Source organism: Archocentrus centrarchus, chromosome 21, assembly GCF_007364275.1.
Source record: "Archocentrus centrarchus isolate MPI-CPG fArcCen1 chromosome 21, fArcCen1, whole genome shotgun sequence".
NCBI lineage: Eukaryota > Metazoa > Chordata > Actinopteri > Cichliformes > Cichlidae > Archocentrus > Archocentrus centrarchus.
Window position 1 is genome coordinate 22,798,753 of NC_044366.1, and position 23,383 is coordinate 22,822,135.

General features: G+C 40.6%; 1 protein-coding gene across 1 annotated transcript in view; it reads left to right on the forward strand.

Annotated features, from left to right (window-relative positions):
* Nucleotides 1-22,315, forward strand: part of nck2a (NCK adaptor protein 2a) — a 42,807-nt gene extending 20,492 nt beyond the window's left edge. The window contains exons 2-4 of the mRNA XM_030759084.1: nucleotides 7,280-7,521; nucleotides 17,647-18,422; nucleotides 20,271-22,315. Of these exons, the coding sequence (XP_030614944.1) occupies nucleotides 7,296-7,521; nucleotides 17,647-18,422; nucleotides 20,271-20,465 (1,197 nt within the window). The 5' untranslated portion in view covers nucleotides 7,280-7,295 and the 3' untranslated portion in view covers nucleotides 20,466-22,315. The remainder of the gene's footprint in view (nucleotides 1-7,279; nucleotides 7,522-17,646; nucleotides 18,423-20,270) is intronic.
* The last annotated feature ends 1,068 nt before the right edge of the window (nucleotides 22,316-23,383 follow it).

Consider the following 23,383-nt stretch of genomic DNA (forward strand, 5'->3'; position numbering starts at 1 on the left):
ATCGCCATTGTACATCAAAGCTGTGTTCACTACATTTGCCCCACTGTGCTTTATAGTGCTTGCCTTTTGTTGTTTTGCCAAAGGAGATGAATACAAGTACCACACTGTTAAAAATAGAGACCATCTATTCCTTATCTGAACCAGGGCTACAAAACTGGATAAAACAGATACAACAAAAACAATACTAATAGGTGATGGCTTGGAGCAGGGAGAGGCTGTGTACAGAGGTTTGGGTTATGAAATGTACAGAAAACAAGGTGCACAGTAGAGGAGTCTCATCATGTGTTTAGAGTGCAGTGAGGTATGCAAAGTGAACAAGCTCTCTACTGTTATTGAAGGAGTCAAAATAGGCATCAAGGAGTAGAGAAAACAACCCAAGTTAGAAGTCAGCTATTTATGCCTGAAGAGAAGGAATGGGGAATTTAGCAATAAGTCAATGCAGTAGGGGATTCGGTGTTGTTTATCATCGTTCACTGCAATCATTATGATGGAATAATGATATAAAATTAACCTGATTCACTGCTCTGTGCCTAAATTAAGAAGATGCTAATTAAAACAGCAACTGGCTTAATGTAATCATAAAAAATGGTGTTTGATGCTTAAGTAGGAAAAACATTGATACCTGCCATCTGTCAGCAGAGATGTGTGATGCAGGATTTATAAGGCACATCAGATCCTGCTGTGGTTATCACCGATTTTGTTGATTAATGGATAGTGTATGCTGTAGCTTCGGCTTTGAGAAACGGTTTGCATTTTTCAAAATTCTTGATGTTTTAAGGACCAGAAGATGACAAAATGCCACTCAGAGTAATTGTGCTTGAGTGTTAAATATATATTTTAATGTAATTTTAACATGAAACACAAGTTATCAGAATACATAAAACCTTTTTATATTATTATTATTATTATTAGTAGTAGTAGTAGTAGTAGTAGTAGTATTAACATTAACAATAACAGCAAACTACTGGTTTCTTACCAAGTCATTTAGGGATACTTTTGTTGTCATCTTTTTGAAATTTTATTTTTATTTTATGGAAGGGAAAAAAGAGCCTGTATTTACCTTGTACTTGATCCTTTGTAATGAAATATAAAAAATTGAAGCTTAAAATTAATAAAAAGTAAATAAAAGTAAAATATTTTTGGAAAGACAACTAGGAGTGAAAAAGGGACCATCCAGTGATTGTTGTCATGGGGATTGATTAAACAATTTTGGCTCTATGCATAGAGAAGGACTGAAGTCATGACAGAAAATAAGCCACATGTGAAAAATTGCTTGTAGAGAAAAGATGGGAGGGAGCAAGGTACTGGTAAAGACAGGGTTTTCTTTCATTGGTTTTTGGTTAACTAAAGATTAATTTCAGTCTATTTGTTGCATTTTTCAGTTAATCCTTTGGTGCTTCAATACATATTTGAAGACTGTAAGGTTGCTTATTTTGTAACAAGGCTTTGGCAGTTTGTACCTATCGTATCATATATCATCGTTTATCCTAAACCGTCCCAGTCCTAACTTTTTTTGTTCATGCACCACAGACACATTCTATTTGTACTCAAAAGATACCTGTGATGTTGGATTACCAGCCCTCACTAGCACTTCAAGTGCTCCTAAACAGCTGGCACCAAAAGCATTCAAGCCGCTTCTTTTTTGTTTGGCCTTATGTCAGGTGATTATTATTTTTTTTTTCCCATGAGCAGCAGTTAATACTCTCATTAATACAAACACCCAAAGCTTTGAATATGAGTTGACATGCTGGATATAATTTGGTGCTTTTGTGAAGATGATTGCCATCTGTGTGCTGAATGCTCGTGTTCCAGTTCAGCTTATGGGAACAGTCGGCTGCTTTTTTTTTTGCTTGAGCAGCAGGAATTTTAGTATATTACATTCAGAGGGTTAAACAGAAAACTTTATAAACTGTGTTTTCTGGTGGCTGTGTGCACCTGAATTGCACAAGCTCAGCATATTAACTTGTGACTTGTGTGCATGTTATCATATTTTGTTTGCTTAATATTGAAACAAAGAGGTATAATTTGAGTATTTTTGGGCACTTGTAATTGCAGTTTAAATAGATTCACTCTAAAGGTGGCTAAAGAGGATATGGAATGTTAGTCACAGGTTGTGTAGTACATAAACTGACCTTTTATAATTGAGGGGGGCTTAAAATGTGTTATTGGGGCATTTAAGGCAGTTGAAATAGCTACTGAAAGTAGGATGGCTTCACCTGGCCTGCTTTGATTTTGTTTAATCTTATCATCCACAAATCCAAAACTCGGAAGTACAGTGCTGGATAATGGAGTATCACTTTGAAACCTCAAACTGAAACCAACATTTATTGGGCTTTACGTTTGGATACTGATGTTTTATGTTACTTAAAGAGTTTGCTGCTCAGGCTCAGTGGAATTGTCATAAAACAGGGCTGGATTTTTTAGGGATGTTATTACTAGAGTTGATTGTGTTTGTTCACTGGTTTAAATTGTGCTTTGTATTTTTGGAAAAGCTGAATTTGATAAAGCCTCCTCTGTCTTCAGATGTGCAGTCATATGGTGTGGTGATGGCAGGCCTGGCTCTATTTGTGTGGTCTGAGTGTGCCTTCTTCTCAGTCCTATTTTGAGCCGACAGCAAGAAACGCTCTTGGTGTTGTATTCGAGCTGCCCTTGAGTGGTTTGAGTTTGGGGATTTTTCATTATTTTTGTGGCAGCCATGTGCATGGCACCCATTTATTTTCCTGAAACTGAAGAGGAACACTCACCAGCCTCAACACACAGGCAGATGAGTTCAGGCCGTATACCACAGCCTCTATTTAAGGGCTGTGAGAGACACACAATGTTCTTTTTGTGTGTGGGTGATGCACTGAAAGCTTATCGAGGGGATGTAACATATTGCTTTTTCACAATGTAGCTGCCGCTCTTTTTCAACCTCCAGAACTGGGGTAAATGTGACAGTAGCAGAAATACATGTGGAAAATATCATCAACACTGACTGTATGTGAAAGCCATTGAATTTTGCTCTGGCCTGGTTTTGTTGCTGGAGACAAATCATTCTGTGAAGAGGACCATTAGGCCTTGTTAAATTGCAGAGCCTTGTCCAGAGTGGCTGTAGCAGTGAGTCTGGCTTCCTCATGTTTCAGTCTGTTCAGTGCACTCCAAATGCTTCCGACACTGATCGCCAGCAGGGAGTAAAGCAGTCCTCCTTCCTGTGAGAAGCAACTATTACAAACAGTGTGGAGTGGAGGGGAGGGGAGTGGGGGGGGGGGGGGGGGGTGTTCTCCCATTGGCTGAATTTTGGCTAGCTTTGACCTGAATGCGGAACGCGGAAAGCTCTGCCAGACGTTTTTTTTCCTCCCCCTTCTTTAAACATCCCCTCTTTTTTTTGTTTAATAATCCTCTTTTACTTTCTCTCACTTTGTGTGCATTTGAAAGAGCCTCTAAACACCCCCCCCCCCCCCCCTGCTCATTGAAGGCAGTTGTGAAGTACTGGTGGAACCCAGCTCAGCAGTATGTCGTTCATCTTTTCTCTCATAACTCGGGAAGGGGGTTATGAGAGAAGCTTTCAAGGCTTTTTTCCCCCATCTTTTTAGATTCACACTCTCCTAAACTGGTTTTTCTTTTCCTGTATATTTGTGTGCATTCATGCAGGAAGAGACCTTTTTGTTCAGCCACCTGTTTGTCTGTTAACCATATCAAGGAAGTCATTTTCTACTGTTATGACAATTCTGTTTCACTTTCCTTCTTTAGCAGATGTATTTTTAAGCACAGCTCATTGAATCCAAAGTGGTTTGAAAAAATTATTTCAAACTGATTTCTGTATTAACCGCCTTGATGGATTTCATTGCAATGGCAAAAGTGATGTTGGCATCACAGTGAGCAGTGATCCAGCTGCCACTGTGTCATACATGATAGCTGACAGAGCATTGCCATCAAAACTGCCCGATGCAAGAACTGTAGAGAGACAGAAATTTGTCTCATGGATGCTAGGTGGCAAAGTGCTCATCTAATGATTTGGGGGGGGGGGGGGGGGGGGGTCACATGTTATTCAATCACTGTGGTGTTTTTAGTCTTTTAACTTCTTCAAGTACTTTTAACTGTCTGGGTCATTTGCCTGTTTCATTCAGTCAATTGAAGCAGCTGTGAAAGGTGTTGGCCAAAAGCCAACAGACAGATCACAACGATGCAGAGCAGTGCAGTTCTATGGTACCTGGATGTAGAAGATGAACAGTGTTGAAAATGAATGAAACAAATTGACCTAAGGAATGCCTGCACAGGTATTCATTTTTTTTTTTTTTTTTTTCCTCTCCCTCCCCACATGTTTTCTACCTTATTTGACACTGCAGTCTCATCTAAGAATCATCACTTGTTCTTTAATGGACACTCGTGGTGTAACACTAGAGGGGGGTTATATAGGGGCACATAAGGTTCAGTTAAGTGCAGCAAGACCTGCTGTTACCCTCTAGAGTCCAGTTCCACCAAATGGATTATATGTAGTAGTTTGCGTAGCAAATCGGTCGAGTGAATGAGTTGGTTACATGTCAGTACATTGTACTTCCTGTTCACAGTTTTTAATTTGTTTGTCAAAAGTATAATAACCATGAATGAGATCAGATCTAGGCACCAGTGCAATTGTTTTTTACTTCATACAAATTTAATTGGCTACAAGTATGAAAACAACCTTCAGCTCGAATGTCTGAATGAGTGCAACAACCACTCCTGTGTAGAATACAATCCCAAAGGCCATATTTATTGCAGTTGGAAATTTCTGATCTACTTTATACAGTATCTTAAATGCAGCAACTGTAAAATACCATGGACCATATAACCAACCAGGCTTCGTCAGGTTTTCTCATCTATCTGTCCACACCAAAAGGAGCAAATGTAATATAAAAAGCAGGTAGCTCAGCCTAGCAGCTGTAGCCTGGAGCACATAAAGGCTGCAGCACATTCACACACCTCCTGTCTCCTCGAAGAGTTGACGTCACTGTCCCTCATCTTGTCATAAATCTGCCCTTCCACTTTAATTTCCTGCACTCTCCAAGGAAACACAGCTGCTTCTTTTTGTCTTTTCCTGAATATCAAACTGTGTCTTCTGTCTTTTTTTTTTTTTTTCCTCTTTTCTTTTCCCCCACTTTGCCGCTGCACTTAAAGGTGTCACATCCTGGAAAGTTGAGTAATTTAACTTACAGTGAACTTGCATTGCACAACCTCCTTTCTCGCCTTTCCTCTGTTGTCCGTGTTCAAGCCCATGAAGAAATCCAGTTTGACAGCCTTAGTGACGGCAAGCAGAGACACATTCATGAGTGCAGATTTCATCTGTTCAAACTGTTGCATTTCAGTTTTTATTGTTGTGTTGTAGTGACAGATAGCAGCTATTAGATGCCGTCATGCAGTGACACACAACCCTGCTTTCAGTTGTAACTGTAAGAATGAATCCTGTATCGGCTGCACTGTCTCTGTGGTCGTGGCCTAATTGAAGCAGAATTGAATCTCTCCGGTTAGAAAAAAAACAGGCAGCGATTTAGAGTGCTTCCATTTGCATTTCATAAAATGTAGCCTACCCAGAAGATATCAATCGTTCCAGCAGTAATGGAATCTTTTTATATGGTCTAATTTGTGCAGCTCCTCTTCTCATGAGTCATAAATCTCTTTTGTGGTTGTGCTTTATCTGTGCTATGCCCTCTCATTAAAGACTAAAATGTAAATGATTATAGGCGTAAGGGAATATACAGTTCCCCTGTATTATAAATATGTGCCACTGACTGTTTCCCTTGTGTCCAGTCCATGTATAAATCAGCACTACTGTACACGTATGTACAATGCATACATATGCTCCCCATGGTTGCGTTCTAGATGTTAATGTCAGTTTTGGCTCCTGAAGGTTGTTACTGCTGTAAATCGGTGTCCCACAATAGCTTGCCGATAGCCTTACATTAGATTAGACATTAGATATCAAGCAGGCAGTTTTATTTCATTACTTTGCTGAACAATAGCTGGCACAAAAGCTTTACAGCGTCAATTTATCTTTATCTTCAAAAGGCTCCTTATAATCTCTGCTAATTTCTCTTCATTCATGGTTTACAGTGATCGTGTTTCCAGCTGTAGACTTTTAAACTTGGCAGTGAGCTAAATATAAACTGGATTGCTTAGATGGTTCTCATACCATGAGGTGGCTTTTATCACAGAAAGGATTTTCACAGAACTAGAGTAAAAAATCCCATCAAACATTCTTCATTCCCCTCTGTGCCTTCCTAAAAACACAGTTTAGCATTTGGTTGTATCATAAGTGGTTCCTGAAGCAGCTAAGGTGGTCTAGCAGCCTCATGTCGAATGACCTTACCTAAAGCTTGGTGAAATAGAGCATGTAATCTCTCACTGCCTGTCAGAAAAATCTGATAGGCAACGTAATGTGTATGCGTGCAACAGAGGGTGCATGTAAAATGAGCACATAAATTGATTTTGTGTGTTTACGCTGCTTTCTACCAAAGAAGTCCTTTTGAGAGTCTTTATTTTATTTATTTATTTTTTTTGAGTGGTCAGTGTTTTTAGAGCTGCTGTTATCCTGGAGTGGATAAACTTGTTTGCTGGTGAGAATTTTTATTAGCGGATTGACAAGTTGTTCTAGTCTCCATCCAAGGAATTATCAGTCAATTTAAATTTTGATTAATTATGACAAACATGTAAGTCATTTTTACCCTGCTTATGTAACTTAGCCTTGTGACAGACTGGCAACCTGTCCTGGGTATATGCAGTGTAATGCCCAGTGTGAGTTGGGATAAGCGGTTTAAAAATTGTGTGCAGGGATGAATATGGATTCATCCCGTTTTTGTAATGACTTCTCATGTGTCACATCAGTGCGGAGCCTCACACAAACTCACTTCAAAATTACCCTGCGCATTAGGAAAAAAATGCATAATTTAATGTTTTGTAAAACAGATGTCTTGCAGTCTTTGTATTCATCACTGTTAATAATGTTGAACAGTAAATTTGTGGTTAATAAGGAACAAAAGAACAACTTTATGGTTGTGGTTTCTACATGTTAAAATGTAAATTTCTTAATAGCTGCAGTCAGGAAATCATTCAGAAGCAAATTTCCTAACAATAAAAAAAAAAAAATCATTCAAGTGCCCATTTAAACTACGTGCTTACTAATGGCTATTTGAGTGTGTATGCAGATGGCCTGTGCTTGTTGCTTAATTGTTCCTTCACAATATAAAACTGCTGTACACCATTTGTATGATAGTTTGCAAAGAGTTTTATTCCTTGGCTCACTCCAGGTACTTTTTTTTCCCTACAGGAGGACTCCATGAAAGATGACAGAGGAGGTGATTGTTGTAGCCAAGTGGGACTACACGGCCCAGCAGGACCAGGAACTTGACATCCGTAAAAATGAGCGTCTCTTCCTCCTGGACGACTCAAAGACCTGGTGGCGTGTCCGCAACGCCTCCAACCAAACGGGGTATGTGCCATCAAACTACGTCGAGCGCAAGAACAGCCTGAAGAAAGGCTCGCTTGTGAAGAACATCAAAGACACTCTGGGTAAGAGGAATTCAGTCCCACGCTGCTTAGAAGTCAAAGGTTGCCTGTGTGTACAAGTTGTCACCGCTAGAAGATTATTAAAAGCAGAAAATCTCTGCATCCTCTTTTCAATACTGCCGTGGTGGGGGAGATAAGAGGCAGTGTTAAACAGTTGTCTGCGTGTGTGTGTGTGTGCGCACACTTGTGTTTGCCTGAATTCACTTAAAAAAAAAAAAAACAGTAAAGTGATTCCTTCACTGTGTCTACCCCCTTGCTGGGAGCTGTTACTGTGCACTGCAGAAATCTTGTTGAGTTGCCCATTGCTCTCAGCTGTCAGCATGCTGTCTCTCAGTCCCCATTCGTGACTTGAATATATTAGAAATTATACGTAGGCATAGCTGTCAGCCTATGACAGGGATTGAGGAGCACATAGTATGACGAAATGCATCGAATACATTTACCATTCTCCATTTTAGCAACCTGATCAAAATAATAAGTTTTCACCTAATCGCCATATATAAAGGTAACATGGATGAAAGTTTTTACAAAGTTTGTCTGTTAGCATTGAGTGAAAAACATTCAAAGAAAAAAGATCCTAATTCTTTCCTGTGTTTGACTGTCCTTCCTATAATCAAGACACTTAACAGCAAAATAATAGTTTATATGTGACATGTAAACTTACAGTGGCATAGACTGAAGGCCTTTACGTAAATTCCATGCGAATGTTTCGTGCGTTAAATATTTTTCGGACTCGCCTGTTCTTAATGCAGCCGTTCACACCAACCGCGTCATTTCACAGGACAAATTTGCGGCATTTATTTTTTCAGATCAAGTTCGATTTTTCTGACTTTTGCAACAGGTCTGACCAATCAGAGTACTGCATTTAGCAACATGAGGTCATAGCTCAAACCGTGATGTGGAAACAATAAAATCATACTATTTTACCTCAGACACACAGCTACACGCTGCTCCGGGTCAGTCGGCTCTCTGAAATTAGTCTCTGCCTCCTCACATGTTATCCCAACTCTGCCAACAACTGCTCAAACTGCCCACTGATATCCTGAAATATGCGTGAAAGCGGCCATGATGAAGCTTCAACTCCGGGATCAAACCATGAAATTCTCCCTGCTGCTGCTTTCTTATGAGTTGGATGAACCCAGAATCTCTTTCTTCCTTCTCTTGTTTAGAAATATCACAACCTCATTACATCATCATTTGATGTCGACTTCGTTTCTTTCACAGTGCGTTTTATGAGGACGATTTATTCGCAAAAAAGCAGTGCGTCCGTTGTGTATGTAGGGTGCATGACAAGTTTGCATCTGAAAGATTTGGAACTTGGTGTCATTTTTACGCAGCACGTCCGGTGTGAAACGGCCTTGAGTCTGACACACACACTGCTTTCCTACATGTCGGCAAGCAGTGACTTTAACTTTTTTGTACAGTCGTGCCTGTTGGTATTTTGAGACATTCTTAAATTAATGTGTGCTCTTTTAGTGCAGCTGCACAGTGGAATCGATTTTCCCCTGAGCTTCAAAACGTGTTCTGTGATGTGTCTCAGGCATTGTAGTATTTGTTTAATTTATTATGACTCATAGCAAGACAAATAGTCTCACAAGGGGGTCTCATTAGATATCAGGTATTCCAGTAGCATGTGTTCTAATTTGTTTTTATACATTTTGGAATTTAGAAGTAGGAGCACAAAATGATTGGGGAGAGTGGCGTTTCACAGAGCTGCTGCTGTTTTGCAGCCCCAGAGTTCAAATGCCACAAACGTGACCACCAGAAAATGCCCTCCACAAACAAGATGGTCAATTAGTGCTAAAGTGGCATGTGCTGGTAAACGGCTGACATCAAGAAAGCTGCCCCATCTTTTTTTCTTGCAGCAGGAAAAGAGCCAGAGGCAGAGCGACGCTGAAATTCATCTGTTTTGACATTTTAAGTATGACATACCTTTAGTGAGTGTGGGAGAGAGAAACAGATATGGTGAGGGGAAAAAAATAGAAACATCTGCTGTTAAATTCTAACAGGAAAAAAATGATCAAGAGGTGCAATTGGAATAAAAATAGTAACCGTGTGGCCCTGAAAGCCAGCCATATTTAGATTTGAGAAGAGGACCGTGGAGTAGAGAATAGACAGAGGGATGAAGGGAGTCTGGTCTAATGCGCTGATTACTCTCAGCTCTGTGGCTACCAGCCCTCGGGGAAACTCTGTAGCTTCATGTGGGCTAGCGTGGCACAGCCTGCCACTGTCATCCTCAGAAGAGTTCACTGTGCACAGAGACAATAGTATCCCCTCACTCACTCCCCCACCTCAGTATTGTTCCCATCAGCTTTTTTTAGGTCTCTGCTTTTCAATGATCAGTAGTTTAATTAGTGGAGAAATCAGCCACCTAATGGTTGTGCTAGAATGATGGATTACCTCTCTGTCCCCTGACTAAGTTACATATCGACTACATCGTTATGGCCTAGTTCCATTTCAGTCTAAGTAGCGTGCTTCCAGCTAGTAGCTCTTTAGTGTTAAAAGCCTGAGAAAATTCAATATGCGAGCACACTGTCATGATGAGGCGATGAGCAATAGGTGAGGTCGGCAGCTAATGGAACTTAGACACTTAAATGGAGAATCTGATTGGCTAGGAGCTTGATTACCTCATCCCCTCAGTAGTCTGGCTTTTTGCCTCTATTTTTCATCTCTTCAGTCAGCCCATTGTGTTTATGCATCATGTTGATGGTCTGTAATTATTGTTGTCTTCAGCTTTTCCTCTTCATTTACTGTGCTTTTATGTGGTTGTATCATCAACATTGCCTCAGGCAAAATTGAACTTTAAATGGCTGCATGCTGCCTTGTGCCCCACTTTGCTCTCACAGGAAATAAAAACAGTAATGGGTGAAAGAATTCAGCAAAAGTCCTACTTAATACTGAAACTGGGCCAGCACTCACTGTACAGCATATTGGTGAGTTAGATTTCCATCCACCTGAGGTCTTATATAGCACATCTGTTGCTGTCAGTGTGTGATGGTGCGTGGGTAAATATGAGGCTGTGCAAAGCAAAGCTTCCTGTCCGCAGGTTAAAAAGCGATATACCCATAGTGTGTCTGTGTAGATTCTCAGTTATCCAGGTCATAGTAGTCTCTGGAGCTTGAAAAAGGCGACTGGACTTCTTTTTGTTTCTTGAAGACGTTTCACCTCTCATCCGAAAGGCTTCTTCAGTTCTCAACCAAATGGTGGAGAGACCCAGGTATTTAAACCCCTGTGGGCGTAGTCCCCTGGAGGTGGTTATGACCCTCTATTGATCATGTGCTTGAACACATGTGCCCAGGTGTGAAGGGGGCGTGGGTCATATTTAATCAGTGGTTTCAGTTGAAACCAATTTAGGACTCCGCTCCATTGTTTCCTGTGGCCTATTGAGGTCACTGGAACAAAGGTGTGAATGGGGGTTGAGACGTCTGGGAAGGGAGCTCAGGACAGCACTGTAAGCGGGGGAAAGTTGGTGACGTAATCCACCTCCTCTGTTCAATGATGGTTTGAAAGAGGAGTGAAAGAAGCCATCTATGTCCACTGTGAACAACCATCATTGAACAGAGGAGGTGGATTACGTCACCAACTTTCCCCCGCTTACAGTGCTGTCCTGAGCTCCCTTCCCAGACGTCTCAACCCCCATTCACACCTTTGTTCCAGTGACCTCAATAGGCCACAGGAAACAATGGAGCGGAGTCCTAAATTGGTTTCAACTGAAACCACTGATTAAATATGACCCACGCCCCCTTCACACCTGGGCACATGTGTTCAAGCACATGATCAATAGAGGGTCATAACCACCTCCAGGGGACTACGCCCACAGGGGTTTAAATACCTGGGTCTCTCCACCATTTGGTTGAGAACTGAAGAAGCCTTTCGGATGAGAGGTGAAACGTCTTCAAGAAACAAAAAGAAGTCCAGTCGCCTTTTTCAAGCTCCAGAGACTATACCCATAGTCCATTTCACTTAGTACTTTATAATGAACGTGGTCATTGTTAGTGCTGGGCTCAATAGCCCCATGTCCTGCTCGAACTATACAAGCCTCTAAAGAATGTGCAGCTATTTGAAGCACAATATGTTGCTCCACTTTATTTTAGTCCTCTAGGTCTCAAGAACTTGCTAGAGCTTTCATTACCACTCATCTATAAATGCTCTGTAGACATACACACATATACAAGTAGTATTGGTAGTTCAGTAGAAATGAACTACCAATACTACTTGTATATGTGCATTCTGGTGGTCTAAAGCCCTATTTGGTTAGGATTTTAATAGTAGAGTCAGGTGATACAGGGTATTCAGTGTGGTCACTGGTAATCTGTCTCCATGATAGATTACCTAAGATGTCATTTTAAACTCAATAAAATATGTTTTATATCATCTGTAATAGAAGTAGAATTTCAGCTGACCAAAACAAAGACATTTTTAGGATCCAGTGTTTTTTGTTTTAAGATTTGTTTCTGAAAATAAGAACTGATGACCACATTGCTCTCATGAGATTCACTTCAAGAACTCTTAGATCACACCATTTGATGAATCGGTGCCCATACTTTCCTCCAGCACCCAGGTATTGCTTCTTGATTGTTGCACAGACTTGCTGTGGGATTTTGCTGACTTATTTATTACAGTAAACTTCCTCACTGTCCTCAACTGTAAGTTATAGTGTGAAGCAATATGCTGCAACATGCAGACACTGAGGCTTTCATCAGCTCACTTCCCTCTGAGTTGAAGTCCTCTGGGCTTGAAAATTGAGTCTCCTTTCAGAAGATGAAGAGGTAGGTGAGCGTTGGGAGTGAATGTGTGGGAGGAGAGAGTATAGCCTGCTGCTGCTCAAACCAGTAGGCCAGTGCCTTGAAGTGGAAATGAGTGGGGGGGGGGAAATGCGCATCTATACGTGGGATAGGCACTAATACTGGATTCATCAGTTGATTGAAGTGACAGTAGTCTGTCTTTCAGGCATGGGCCACTTTTACATTAATGTTCCTTGAGGCTTAATTCAGCCCCTGACAGTGACGGGAGAGAGCCACGCTCAGATTTTATCCTGCATGTGTGCAAGACTTGTTGGCATATGGCAACAAGCATTGTCAGCATCAAATGACAAACTAAGATTTTGACTTTTTGTTCACTGAGCCATTATTACCAAAAAGCACAGAGAGAAATCTAAGCAGTGTCGAAAGAATCAGGTCCAGATATTGTTCACAGCTGGCCTTTCTCACATATACCACTAAGCAGGAAATGGAGTCAGACACGTTCTTACTACTAGAAGTACTCTGGTTTAGGTGAGGAAGCTGCCTGGTTGGAGCATACAGGATGGAGGATACATGATGCCCACTTGCTTGCTCTGAATTCACTGGACCTACATCGACACAATCAGTGATTACTCAGGTCTTGTGCTAGGGAGTTGTCAGGTTAAAGACAGTTTGATGTCACAGTGAATGTGTGAAAAAGGCTCTAGTAAGAACGCCACCACAACTTTTAATATAAAAGCAGCATTTCTGCCAGAAAAGGCATTAACCCTGACAGCTTTGATCGGGGTGCTGCAACACTACTTGTGAGGTACAATCTGAACAGCTGAGCTGCTTTGGCCTAGGTGCATCTATGTACTCAAGGGAGTGAGCGAGACACTAGTTTATTTCCCATTTTACAGCACTTAACAGAAAGTGGACACGACTGTTTACTTATGGCAAAGCATGATTTAGCCCATCATAAGTTGAATATCAGTTTAACAGGTAAAACAGTTTCCTAGTTTGTTTGGGTTTTCTTTTTTTCTCTTTTAAACTTCTTTACAGCATTTTGAGCTGTTTTTTTTTTATATGTGGAAAGTGGATAACAGGATACATTAAGTACCTTAATGGTTGTAGGTTTAACCAAAAAATCTACAGTACGTGGTGTTTGCATGTTTGGGGGTGTCAACAATAGTCCAAGCAGGTCATCTGGCTTTGTAACCCCGGTAAAATTGATGAGGCTGCTCATTTACAAATGAAGACAAGTTCTGATGTAATCAGATTACTGGAAAGTTGTATATCTGTATATTTCTGTATGCAATCAGGTGTTTTTTTTTTTTTTTTTTTTTACTTCTGTCAAGGTTGTATGTGTGTTTACTGTCTTCCCTTCCATCTAATCCAAGGTAGCAACAGTCTATTTTACATTTCTTAAAGGATCACCTGAAACGGGCCCAAGAGTCTAGTTGCCAGTTCGCAGCCACTGGATACAGAATATCCCCCATACATTTATACACAGCTATCAGATATGTAGGATACACACGGCTATCCATAAACATGATCTGCTTGTTATTCCTGTCTCATCCTTCTTCTTTGCATTTTTGTCAGCTGTGGCCTCTGATGTGCCTGGTCTCTTGCGTGCGTGCGTGCGCGTGTGTGTGTGTGTGTGTGTGTGTAAAACAGCTGCCAAGGGACCCCTTGTCTCTCTTCACTCCACTTCTTCTCTCCTCCCTCTCTCTGCCAACAAGTTTCATGGTACTCTGTGTGAACCCTGCAATTTTCAAAACAATGTAAATGTTCTATTCAGCAGTGACATTTCAGCTTGCTCTGTGGCACAAATGGGTGATTAGCTGTCAAGAAGCTCACTTCAGTCATTAGTGGCACACATGAGCATATGACACAAGCCTCGGCTGTCAAGTAAATGGCATGAATGCTGTCAACAGCGTGGCATATCATTATTATTTTAACATGAATTTGTGAAAAGAGGAGACCTCCTTGGTTATGTTCCACTCAGAGACTTTAACTTGAGGTCTCACTGAAATGCACACGCACGTTTAAAGACTTCTCTTTGAAAGTACATGAATGAAAAAGTCAGAGGCAGGTAAGACAGGAGCTGACTTTGATCCTAGATATGCCTGTCATTTTCAAGCCCATGGTGGCTGCTCCAGTTTTCGTTCCCTGTCAGCACCAACTATTTTCAGCCTTTTGATTTAAATAGCTGTGTATACGGCCTGTCGATGATGTCGACAGAATACCAAGCGGATAATGAGCTTTCATTTCAATCTTTGAGTAGCAGAGGTGCTCGGAACAAGTGGATGAGTAGCTCTTTGTTAATTCTGTTATGAGTATCAATCTGTCCTTCACATTTTAAGGTTTTTCATAGTGTATCCTGTATTTAAAGTACTTTTTGTGTTTGTAATGCCTCCAACAACCTATGAGTACAACTTGCAGCCTCAGTTAGTTTCCCTGTGACCGTAACTGCCTCCTTTCCCCTAGCAGCCCAGACCATTCAGACTATTGCTTACTTCCAGTTATCTACTTCAGGTTATTGCAGCCTGCATTACTGCTATTATACAACAGCTGATTAGCGTTTAGTTATTTCGTAAGAGTATAGGAGCATATTATGCTAAATTCACTTCTTGATTGTTTTTGAACATCTCTCCATGGAGTCTGAAGACATACAAAATATGAGATGATCAAGAACAATATTACTTCTGGCGTCTAAGGAAATGAAGAGCCACTTTCTTTTCCTTTTTGATGACATTTCCCCACAACAGTAGAAATATCTCTGTTTAGTATTGGTGCATTATAGGGCCGCTGAGGCTAATGTTGTCATAAGTTTTGGTTGTATGCACGCACACACACCAGAACTATTAAAATTGTAATGCTGTGGAAGACTTGGGAACCGATTTAATACCGATTAACAGCATCTGTGTGTGTGTGTGTGTGTGTGTGTGTGTGTGTGTGTGTGTGTGTGTGTGTGTGTGTGTGTGTGTGTGTGTGTGTGTGTGTGTGTGTGTGTGTGTGTGTGTGTGTGTGTGTGTGTGTGTGTGTGTGAATTTTCATGTTGACTTTTGTGTTGCAGTGCAAGTTAATATCAGCTGGCTTTTTTTGTTTTTACAGCAGGAGAAATCCCAGCAAAGCTGTTGTCATTTGTACATTTTACTGTTTCTGTTATCATGTAACTGAAGGAGTATAAAATGGTGACTGAAGCATAGCCCGTTAACCACGTAGGTATTAGCCAGCAGTCATATCAGGCCATTTACAAGTTGCTGCTCTGCACTGTCAAATCCTGAATTTTATAACTACCCTATTTGACAAAATCAGCATACCCATATATTAAAGACAATGACTGCTCTGTCATTGCAGCCATATTTACCATGTAAAAGTCTTGAACTCCCCTCATTTCTTTATATTTTGCTTCCAGTCAGCTAGATGTTTTGTTTTTTTTGTTTTTTTTTTGGGAAGTGGTTTTGAACAGTGGTGGTTCATTAGATTTTCTGAAGGTAAGTTTTTCTTTGGACATTGGCTGCTTTTTCACTCATTTTCAGTCCCTGATCATTTTCAGAAGTTGCTGTTGAGCCTTGTAACACTGACCTATGAATCATTCAAGCTAAAAAAAACAAAGCAAAAAAAAGGCATCTAACTCAACCTGTGTTGTCTACACACAACAGACAACTTGGACCAGTTTTTAAATTGTATCTTTAGGCACTTTGTTACTATCAGCCTGTCCCAGCGTGTTCCCATTTCTTTAGTCGAATCTACAAAAAATGCCAGATAACAGTTTTACATGCATTAAAAAAAATAAATTTTTGGTTCATATCATCACCAGTATGTATGGAAGAGGTCAGGAGAGCGGTATAACAGTGAGTGTCTACAACTATGTGTAAAACATGGTGGAGGCCCTATCATGGTTTGGGGCTGCATTTCAGGTAGTGGTTTTGGGATCTTGTCAAAATTGATGGAATTATGAACACAGAGTAGATTTTGGTCCACTATGCAGTACCATCTGAAAAGTCTGATTGGCAACAGCTTCATTTTTAAGCATGACAGTGATCCAAAACGCACTTGCACTGGAGTAGAAAAATACACAAAGGAACACTTTCAGTCATGGATCGGCCTCCCCAGAGCCCAGACCTCAACATTACTGAAGCAGTGTGGGATCATCGTGACAGAGAACAGAACAAAAGGCAGAAACATCCAAAGAAGAACTCTGAAGCCTGGGAACTATCCCTGAAGACTAAAAGAAATAACAAGAAAGCTGCCGAAGAGTTCAGGCTGTTGAAGAATAAATGTGGTCATTCCAAATATTGACTTTCAAGCACATTAGAAATGTATAAGCTCTACTTTCCCCTTACATCCTGTATTTCCATGTGTGCTCACACATTTCAATAAATAATTGCACCCATTTTTCTAGCAACATAAAGACACGAGGGGTGGGTCAAGACTTTTGCACGGCACTATACATGCAAAATGATCACAGTGAGTTAAAGTTAGAATTGAGCTGCTATTTTTTTTTTCTCTACACTGCTTCAAATCTTTGTCATCTATTGTGTGGTGAGCTGAATGTGCCACTCCTCTCTGCCACTCACCAAAGAGAGTACAGACAAGCCCAGTTTCAATATGTCCCCTACACTCTTTCAGTCTGCAATGAGTGTAACTTCATGTAGGATCACACATGCAGCTGCTGAAGGGTGTCTTAAAAGAGGCAGGGTAGAAATGCTGCGGTGAGCTAGGGGACACCTGTGCCTTTTTCCAACAGAAATTGTAACATTAGATGGTGGTAGTAAAGTCACGACCATGACTATTTGGAAAGAGTCCCCACTTTTCAAGCATTTATGACATTTCCCACTTACGATCAGTCTGTGCCTTTTCTTGCTCTTCATTACAATTTGTAGCAACAAAATTTTAAATAATAAAGTGCTTTTCAAAAATGTGGCAAATTTTCACAAACGCTATTTTAAATGTGTTCTGCACCTTCACTGAGTGGTTATTAAGCTGCCATTGGTGCAGGCTTGGTGTTGGAGGACTTTATAATCCACTTTCAACTTTAATTGTTGTTCGAAACCAACTAGCTTTACGTGGAGGATGCTTTGTGCTAACAGTGAAGGCAGGAGACGAGTGAGAGAAACCTGATAGCGGCATAGTCAACAGTTTGGAGCAAGTCATACATGCATAGCAGAGTGAGTTATCTGTCCAGTTATTTCAACCTGTTGAAAACAGTTGGGTATTTAAGAGACCAAATTATGACACAAAGCAGGGGGTATCTGACCTAAATTAATGTTTCCAAGTGAATGCTGATGTTGCAATAGCTCATCTGGTAGAAATGTATAAAAAAAATAAACCAAAAAAAAAAAAAACCTGTTTGCTAGCATTTGTGTGACTTTACTTTTATTTCTGTTTATGTGGACAGGTTTGGGAAAAACTAAGAGGAAGACAAGTGCCCGTGATGCTTCCCCAACACCAAGCTCAGACACAGAGTACCCTTCTAATGGCAGCGGGGGTGGAGGGGTCGGAATCGGAGCTGCAGAGAGAATCTACGACCTCAATATCCCCGCTATAGTTAAGTTTACCTACGTAGCAGAGAGGGATGATGAGCTGACCCTGGTTAAGGGCTCTAAAGTGATCGTGATGGAGAAGTGCAGTGACGGCTGGTGGCGGGGTAATCTAGGGGGACGTGTAGGCTGGTTTCCCTCCAATTATGTCCAAGAGGAGCTCGGAGTGGCAGATGATGGAGGAGAGGGAGATTCCTCGCGGGGCCATCTTGGAGGTTCTCAAGGAACTTTGTTGGCAAATGGGCGCGCCGGTGGCCGTGGTGGAGTTCTTCACCTGGTTCAAACACTCTACCCCTTCAGCTCTGTGACGGAGGAGGAGCTAAACTTTGAGAAGGGAGAAATCATGGAAGTGGTGGAGAAGCCTGAGAACGACCCCGAGTGGTGGAGGTGTAAGAACTCACGTGGTATGGTGGGCCTGGTACCTAAAAACTATGTGATGGTGCTGGACGAGCGGCCCGGCCTGCCCTCCTCCACGTCGAGCTCCCCACAGAATCGCCTCCTGGCACCGGCACGCTCGGGGAGGTTTGCCGGGAGGGACTGGTACTACGGCAACATCACCAGACACCAGGCCGAGTGTGTACTCAACGAGAGAGGAGAAGAGGGTGACTTCCTCATACGAGACAGCGAGTCATCGGTGAGTCATTTGGGTGAAGTCATGACAGGGTAGCACTTTGGATACTGGGAGAAACTGAGGATGAATCCTAGTAAAAAATAAGAGCAGCATTTGGAAATATAGTCCTTAAGTTTCCTCATGACAGTACCCAGATCTTTTTCAAACCTTTTAGAACTTAAAAGGTTAAATGTTATTTTACAAGCTTAAAAAGGGAGACAAAGTTTGTATGTGAAAACCTGACACTTGTCCTTAACACAAACTGTTACAGCAACCTTTTGGAGCCGCTGATTAGCAATCACACCATTATTCATATTCACATGCTGAGAGCAAGAGCAGCCAGTTAGAGAAATATTTAACCTGAATCTGCTACAGTAATTACACCCTAGAAAATCCTTCCTAGAAATTATTTTCACTATCTTTTTTTTTTCCTCATTCATCATCTTAACTACTGAGAGGCTTAATTTGTAGTACGGTGTTAAATCTACGCCAGCATAGTGTTTGCTGTAGCCTACGCTGATAAACAAAAAGTTTCAGGTTCAACCCTCAAGTTGTCAGTGATGTAATGCTGTTGAAGCTCATAATTTTTTGTAGAAATTTTCTGCTGCTCAATGGATACTTAGTCTTTTCCTGTCCATTCTCTGTAAACCTTAGAGATGGTTGTGTGGGAAAATCCCAGTAGATCAGCAGTTTCTGAAATACTCAGACCCGTCGGTCTGGCACAAACAACCATGCCACGTTCAGAGTCACTTAAATCACTGTTTTTCCCCATTCTGATGCTCAGATTGAACTTAAACAGGTTGTCTTGACTATGTCTACATGCCTATAAGTTTCTCCTATGTGATTGGTTGATTAGATATTTGCCTTAAGGAGCAGCTGAATGGGTTCACCTAATGAATTGGACACTGAGTGTATGTTTGTACAGAGTGTGTATGGTGGTCTTTCAGTAACCATCACCTCTGTGTTCTAGTGATGCATTGTATTACCTAATACAGTACCTGCAGTGCATAATGTTAAAAAGCTAGGCACAAAAACCTTTCCAATTATGTAAGCACAGCTGAAAACTGCTGATGAAGGATGCAATAAATTTGGTTAGTTAAGTGTTTGGAGCCTTTGTGGCTTCATTACTGGCTCAACAAAAAAAAAAAAATATTCTGCATAATGCGTCTTCTTATTGTAAGGGATAAAGGCTATTCCATGCACGAAGTGTTTTATTAGAGTAAAGCAAAAGTTTTTTTTTCCCTTTAAACAAAAAAGACATTTCAGTGACCACTAAACCTTTAAGTTGAATTTTATATTATTTATTGCTAGATCATTGTAGATCATCATGACAGCTGATGTCAGGTATTAATCAGCGTACTAAGAATTGTTCAGTTTATTCTTCATTTTTAAAAAGTGCAAGAGGTACAAAGATCAAGTTCTCTGCCTTTGTGCATTGCAGGCTTCAAATTTCTTCAGCACATTTTTGCATGTGGTCACACCTTAAACTCAGATTTTTAGGTGACCTCAGAGAAACTTCCCTCTTTCAGCAGATGAACTTTGAAGTCTTAGAGTAAAACTCTGCACATGCATTTTTGCAGAGTGAAGATCGAATGTCTAAGAAGAGCAACAATGTGCATTGAAGCACCTTTCTGGATGGGGTGGGGTGGGTGGGTGGGATGGTGTAAGGGATTATTTGTTTTTATGTTTTTCTCCTGTAACACCAGAATTTCACATATTGCAGTTGGATAAGTGCAGTCCAAGCACTTTGTCTAAGAACATGCTGCCACCTGCTGGTGGAACACAGTCTGCCTTTGAATGTATTTGTGCATGTTTTCCAGTCGTTCTCTCATATTTCTAACCGGAATAACTGTCTCTTTGTTTGTTTTTCAGCCCAGTGATTTCTCTGTGTCTCTGAAGGCGGTGGGTAAGAATAAGCACTTTAAAGTGCAGCTGTCAGACGGAGTATACTGTATTGGCCAGCGCAGGTTTAACTCCATGGATGAACTAGTGGAGCATTACAAGAAAGCGCCCATCTTCACCAGCGAACATGGGGAGAAGCTGTACCTGGTCAAAGCGCTGCCGTGATTCACACACCCTCACACCTACACTGGATCTCACACGCAAACACACACGCTCTCTCTCATACACACAACACTAATGCCACTCTCTAACTGTCTTAACTCAAGCCTTAGCTCTGGACCCTTTTGCTGTGGCGTCTGTACCACATCTAGATCCTCTCTCGCACCTCTGCGTCTTATCTGTCCTAGCAGTGAGCAGGTGAAACTTTTTTTCTAGCTCATCAATCGAGCTGTTAACCTGAAGACAGCCAGCACTGTGTCAAAAAGAAATCCACATCCTTCATATACAACATCACGCCAAAAAAAAGAAAAGGAAAAACAGGAAAAAAAAAAAAAAAACAGCCTCTCAAACTAGGATGTGCTATCGTGCAGTGACCATATCTGCTGCTAACTGAACGCCTGAGGCCTTGCTGGGTGTTGAGCTCTCCTTCTGATGTCATACTTAATGTCCATTTACTAGCACGCACATTGTAAGTTACACCATTGCTCTTAATCCACACAGGAGAACCGACAATGAACCGTTCAAAGAGGACTCAGACCTCTGAGGGACCTAACTCTCGTGTTGTCCTATTGAATTGCTGGCCATTGTTTTATTCTGTTCACTTATTTTTAAAAGAAATGCTTGTTAAAGAGTTAAAGATTTTTTTTTCTTTTTTTCCTTTTTTTTATAGCTAAATTAATTTCCTCTCTGGAGGTTTATACTGTCGCTTCTTCATTCAGTGACTTCACAAAGTGACCAGAATCACTCTCTTGCCTTTTGCCCTTTGTCTCAGAGTTTTCACCATTCCTCTACATGATTTTTCTCCCCATTTAAATTTCTTGACATTTTTTTTTTTTCCAGTTATATCCCTCCTTGTTTCTGTGTTCACAGACCCAGTCATTAGTAGTTTGTAATGCTTAAAATCTGGATACAACACTTCCTGTAAAGCAGTTTAGATGGGAGCACTAATGCAATAGTGGAGACTTCTGATTTCCTGTAGAGTTTGAATGTTTTATTTGTGTAACCAAATGTGCCACTTTGTACCCATTACTACTGGCTCCAGGGCTGCCCCACACTCACCATACTATGGCAGTCATTCATAACTCTGTGCTCATGCTTTATATAGTGTCACATTGGACACATTACTGTTCTGTTCTCCAGTATTTGTCTGTAGCGACATGATGATACTGACAAATAATTTAAAAAAAAAAAAAAAAATTTTTTTTTTTTTTTTTTCTTTTGGTAAAACTGATCTGTTCCAGCTTCTTCCCATGGAAAGTAAATACCATCTTAGATGTGATTGATGAGAACTTTTGAACGGATATTAAATTGAGGAAAAAAAAGTACAATTATACTTGGCTGAGGCTTTGTTTCAGAGTCAAAAAAAAAAAAAATTAGGCAGGGTAGACTACCTTTACAAATTACAATCTTCCATTTATTAACAAATTAATCATAAAACGGGTCCAAAATCAGCTGTTTGCTAAAGCCCTCCCCTGAGTAGGAGTAGTCCAGTCATACTGGAGCAAGCATAGCTGGATGTGGCAGGTCTCTGAAGCCTGGCCTCTTTATATCTAGCAAAAAAAAAACAAATTGAGGGAACTTTTTAAAAAAAAATTTTTTGTCCCCCAAAGTCTTTATAAAACTAAAAGGAATAGTGTACTAATCTATTCTGAAATTAGTGTTGGCTCTCTTTATAATGACAGTCTTTGTAACTACAGTCAATGAGAAGTGAAATCAAAGATGATTTGTTTCTGAAATGCTTAAATATTGAGTTGCCATTGTACTCTTGATATGTGTTGTGCATGTTTGACAGGTGTAGGAACAGTAACAGAGCAGGGCGGGACTTAGGATACTCTCTTCATATATATATATATATATATATATATATATATATATATATATATATATATATATATATATATAAAATAAATAAAATAATGTCATCTTTCACTGTCAAGAAACCAAATACATTCTCATCTAGCTGTTATGACCCTAGTCCTACCACGCCTTTTCCTGTTATTTTCATTTGCTATGTGCATTTGTTTACCAATGGAAGTGTTGATCATGGGGTCCTCAGCTTTTATATGATATATCTGAATGTTATTGAGCATTGTTATTTAATTCTTGTCTCCACTGTATGTATATATTCAAAATAAGAAGAGGTGCATATATGAATCATTAAGATCCAACTATGGTACTGTATCACCGACAACGTGATGAGAATTGAGATACTTTTGTTCAATAAAAATTTTTGAAGAATACTATATTATGTGTGATTGCTGTCTCACTGATTATTTTTGAAAGGTTTACACCAGCACGGCACGGCCGTCCTGCTGGGGTCAAAAGAGAATGAGCATTGCCACAGGAGACGCTGTCCTAGCTCATTCATATTCTAAGCCATGTGATCGAATTGCAAATTTGAGGTGACACAAAAACTCTGTGAAATTTCTTTTGCTTCTGTGTTTTCATCCCTGCTACCTCAGGGCATCAGCAAACTATGATCTCTGCACCGTGCTTCATAGCCTGGTGGGGTTCAAATAGACTTGTCTTGTAGTGGACACATGAACTCTGCTTTAAGCAAGATGTAGAGTCTGAGATTTTTTTTCTCTATTAAACCATTTTTCAGGATAACACATGACCCCCCAAACCAGTCCTCAGGAAGACCTGATGGCATATCTTATATGCACTCACAGCCACTTTATTAGGTACACTTCTTAGCTGACAGGAGTGGCACCCTGTGGTCTGCTGCTGCTGTAGCCCATCTGCTTCAATGCTGAATGTGTTGTACTTTCAGAGATGCTCTTCTGCATACCTTGGTTGTAACAAGTGGTTATTTGAGTTACTGTGGCCTTCCCATCAGCTCGATGCAGTCTCGTCATTGTCCTCTGACCCAGAGAACTGCAGCTTATCGGATATTTTCACTCTTCCTGTCCATCCTCTGTAAA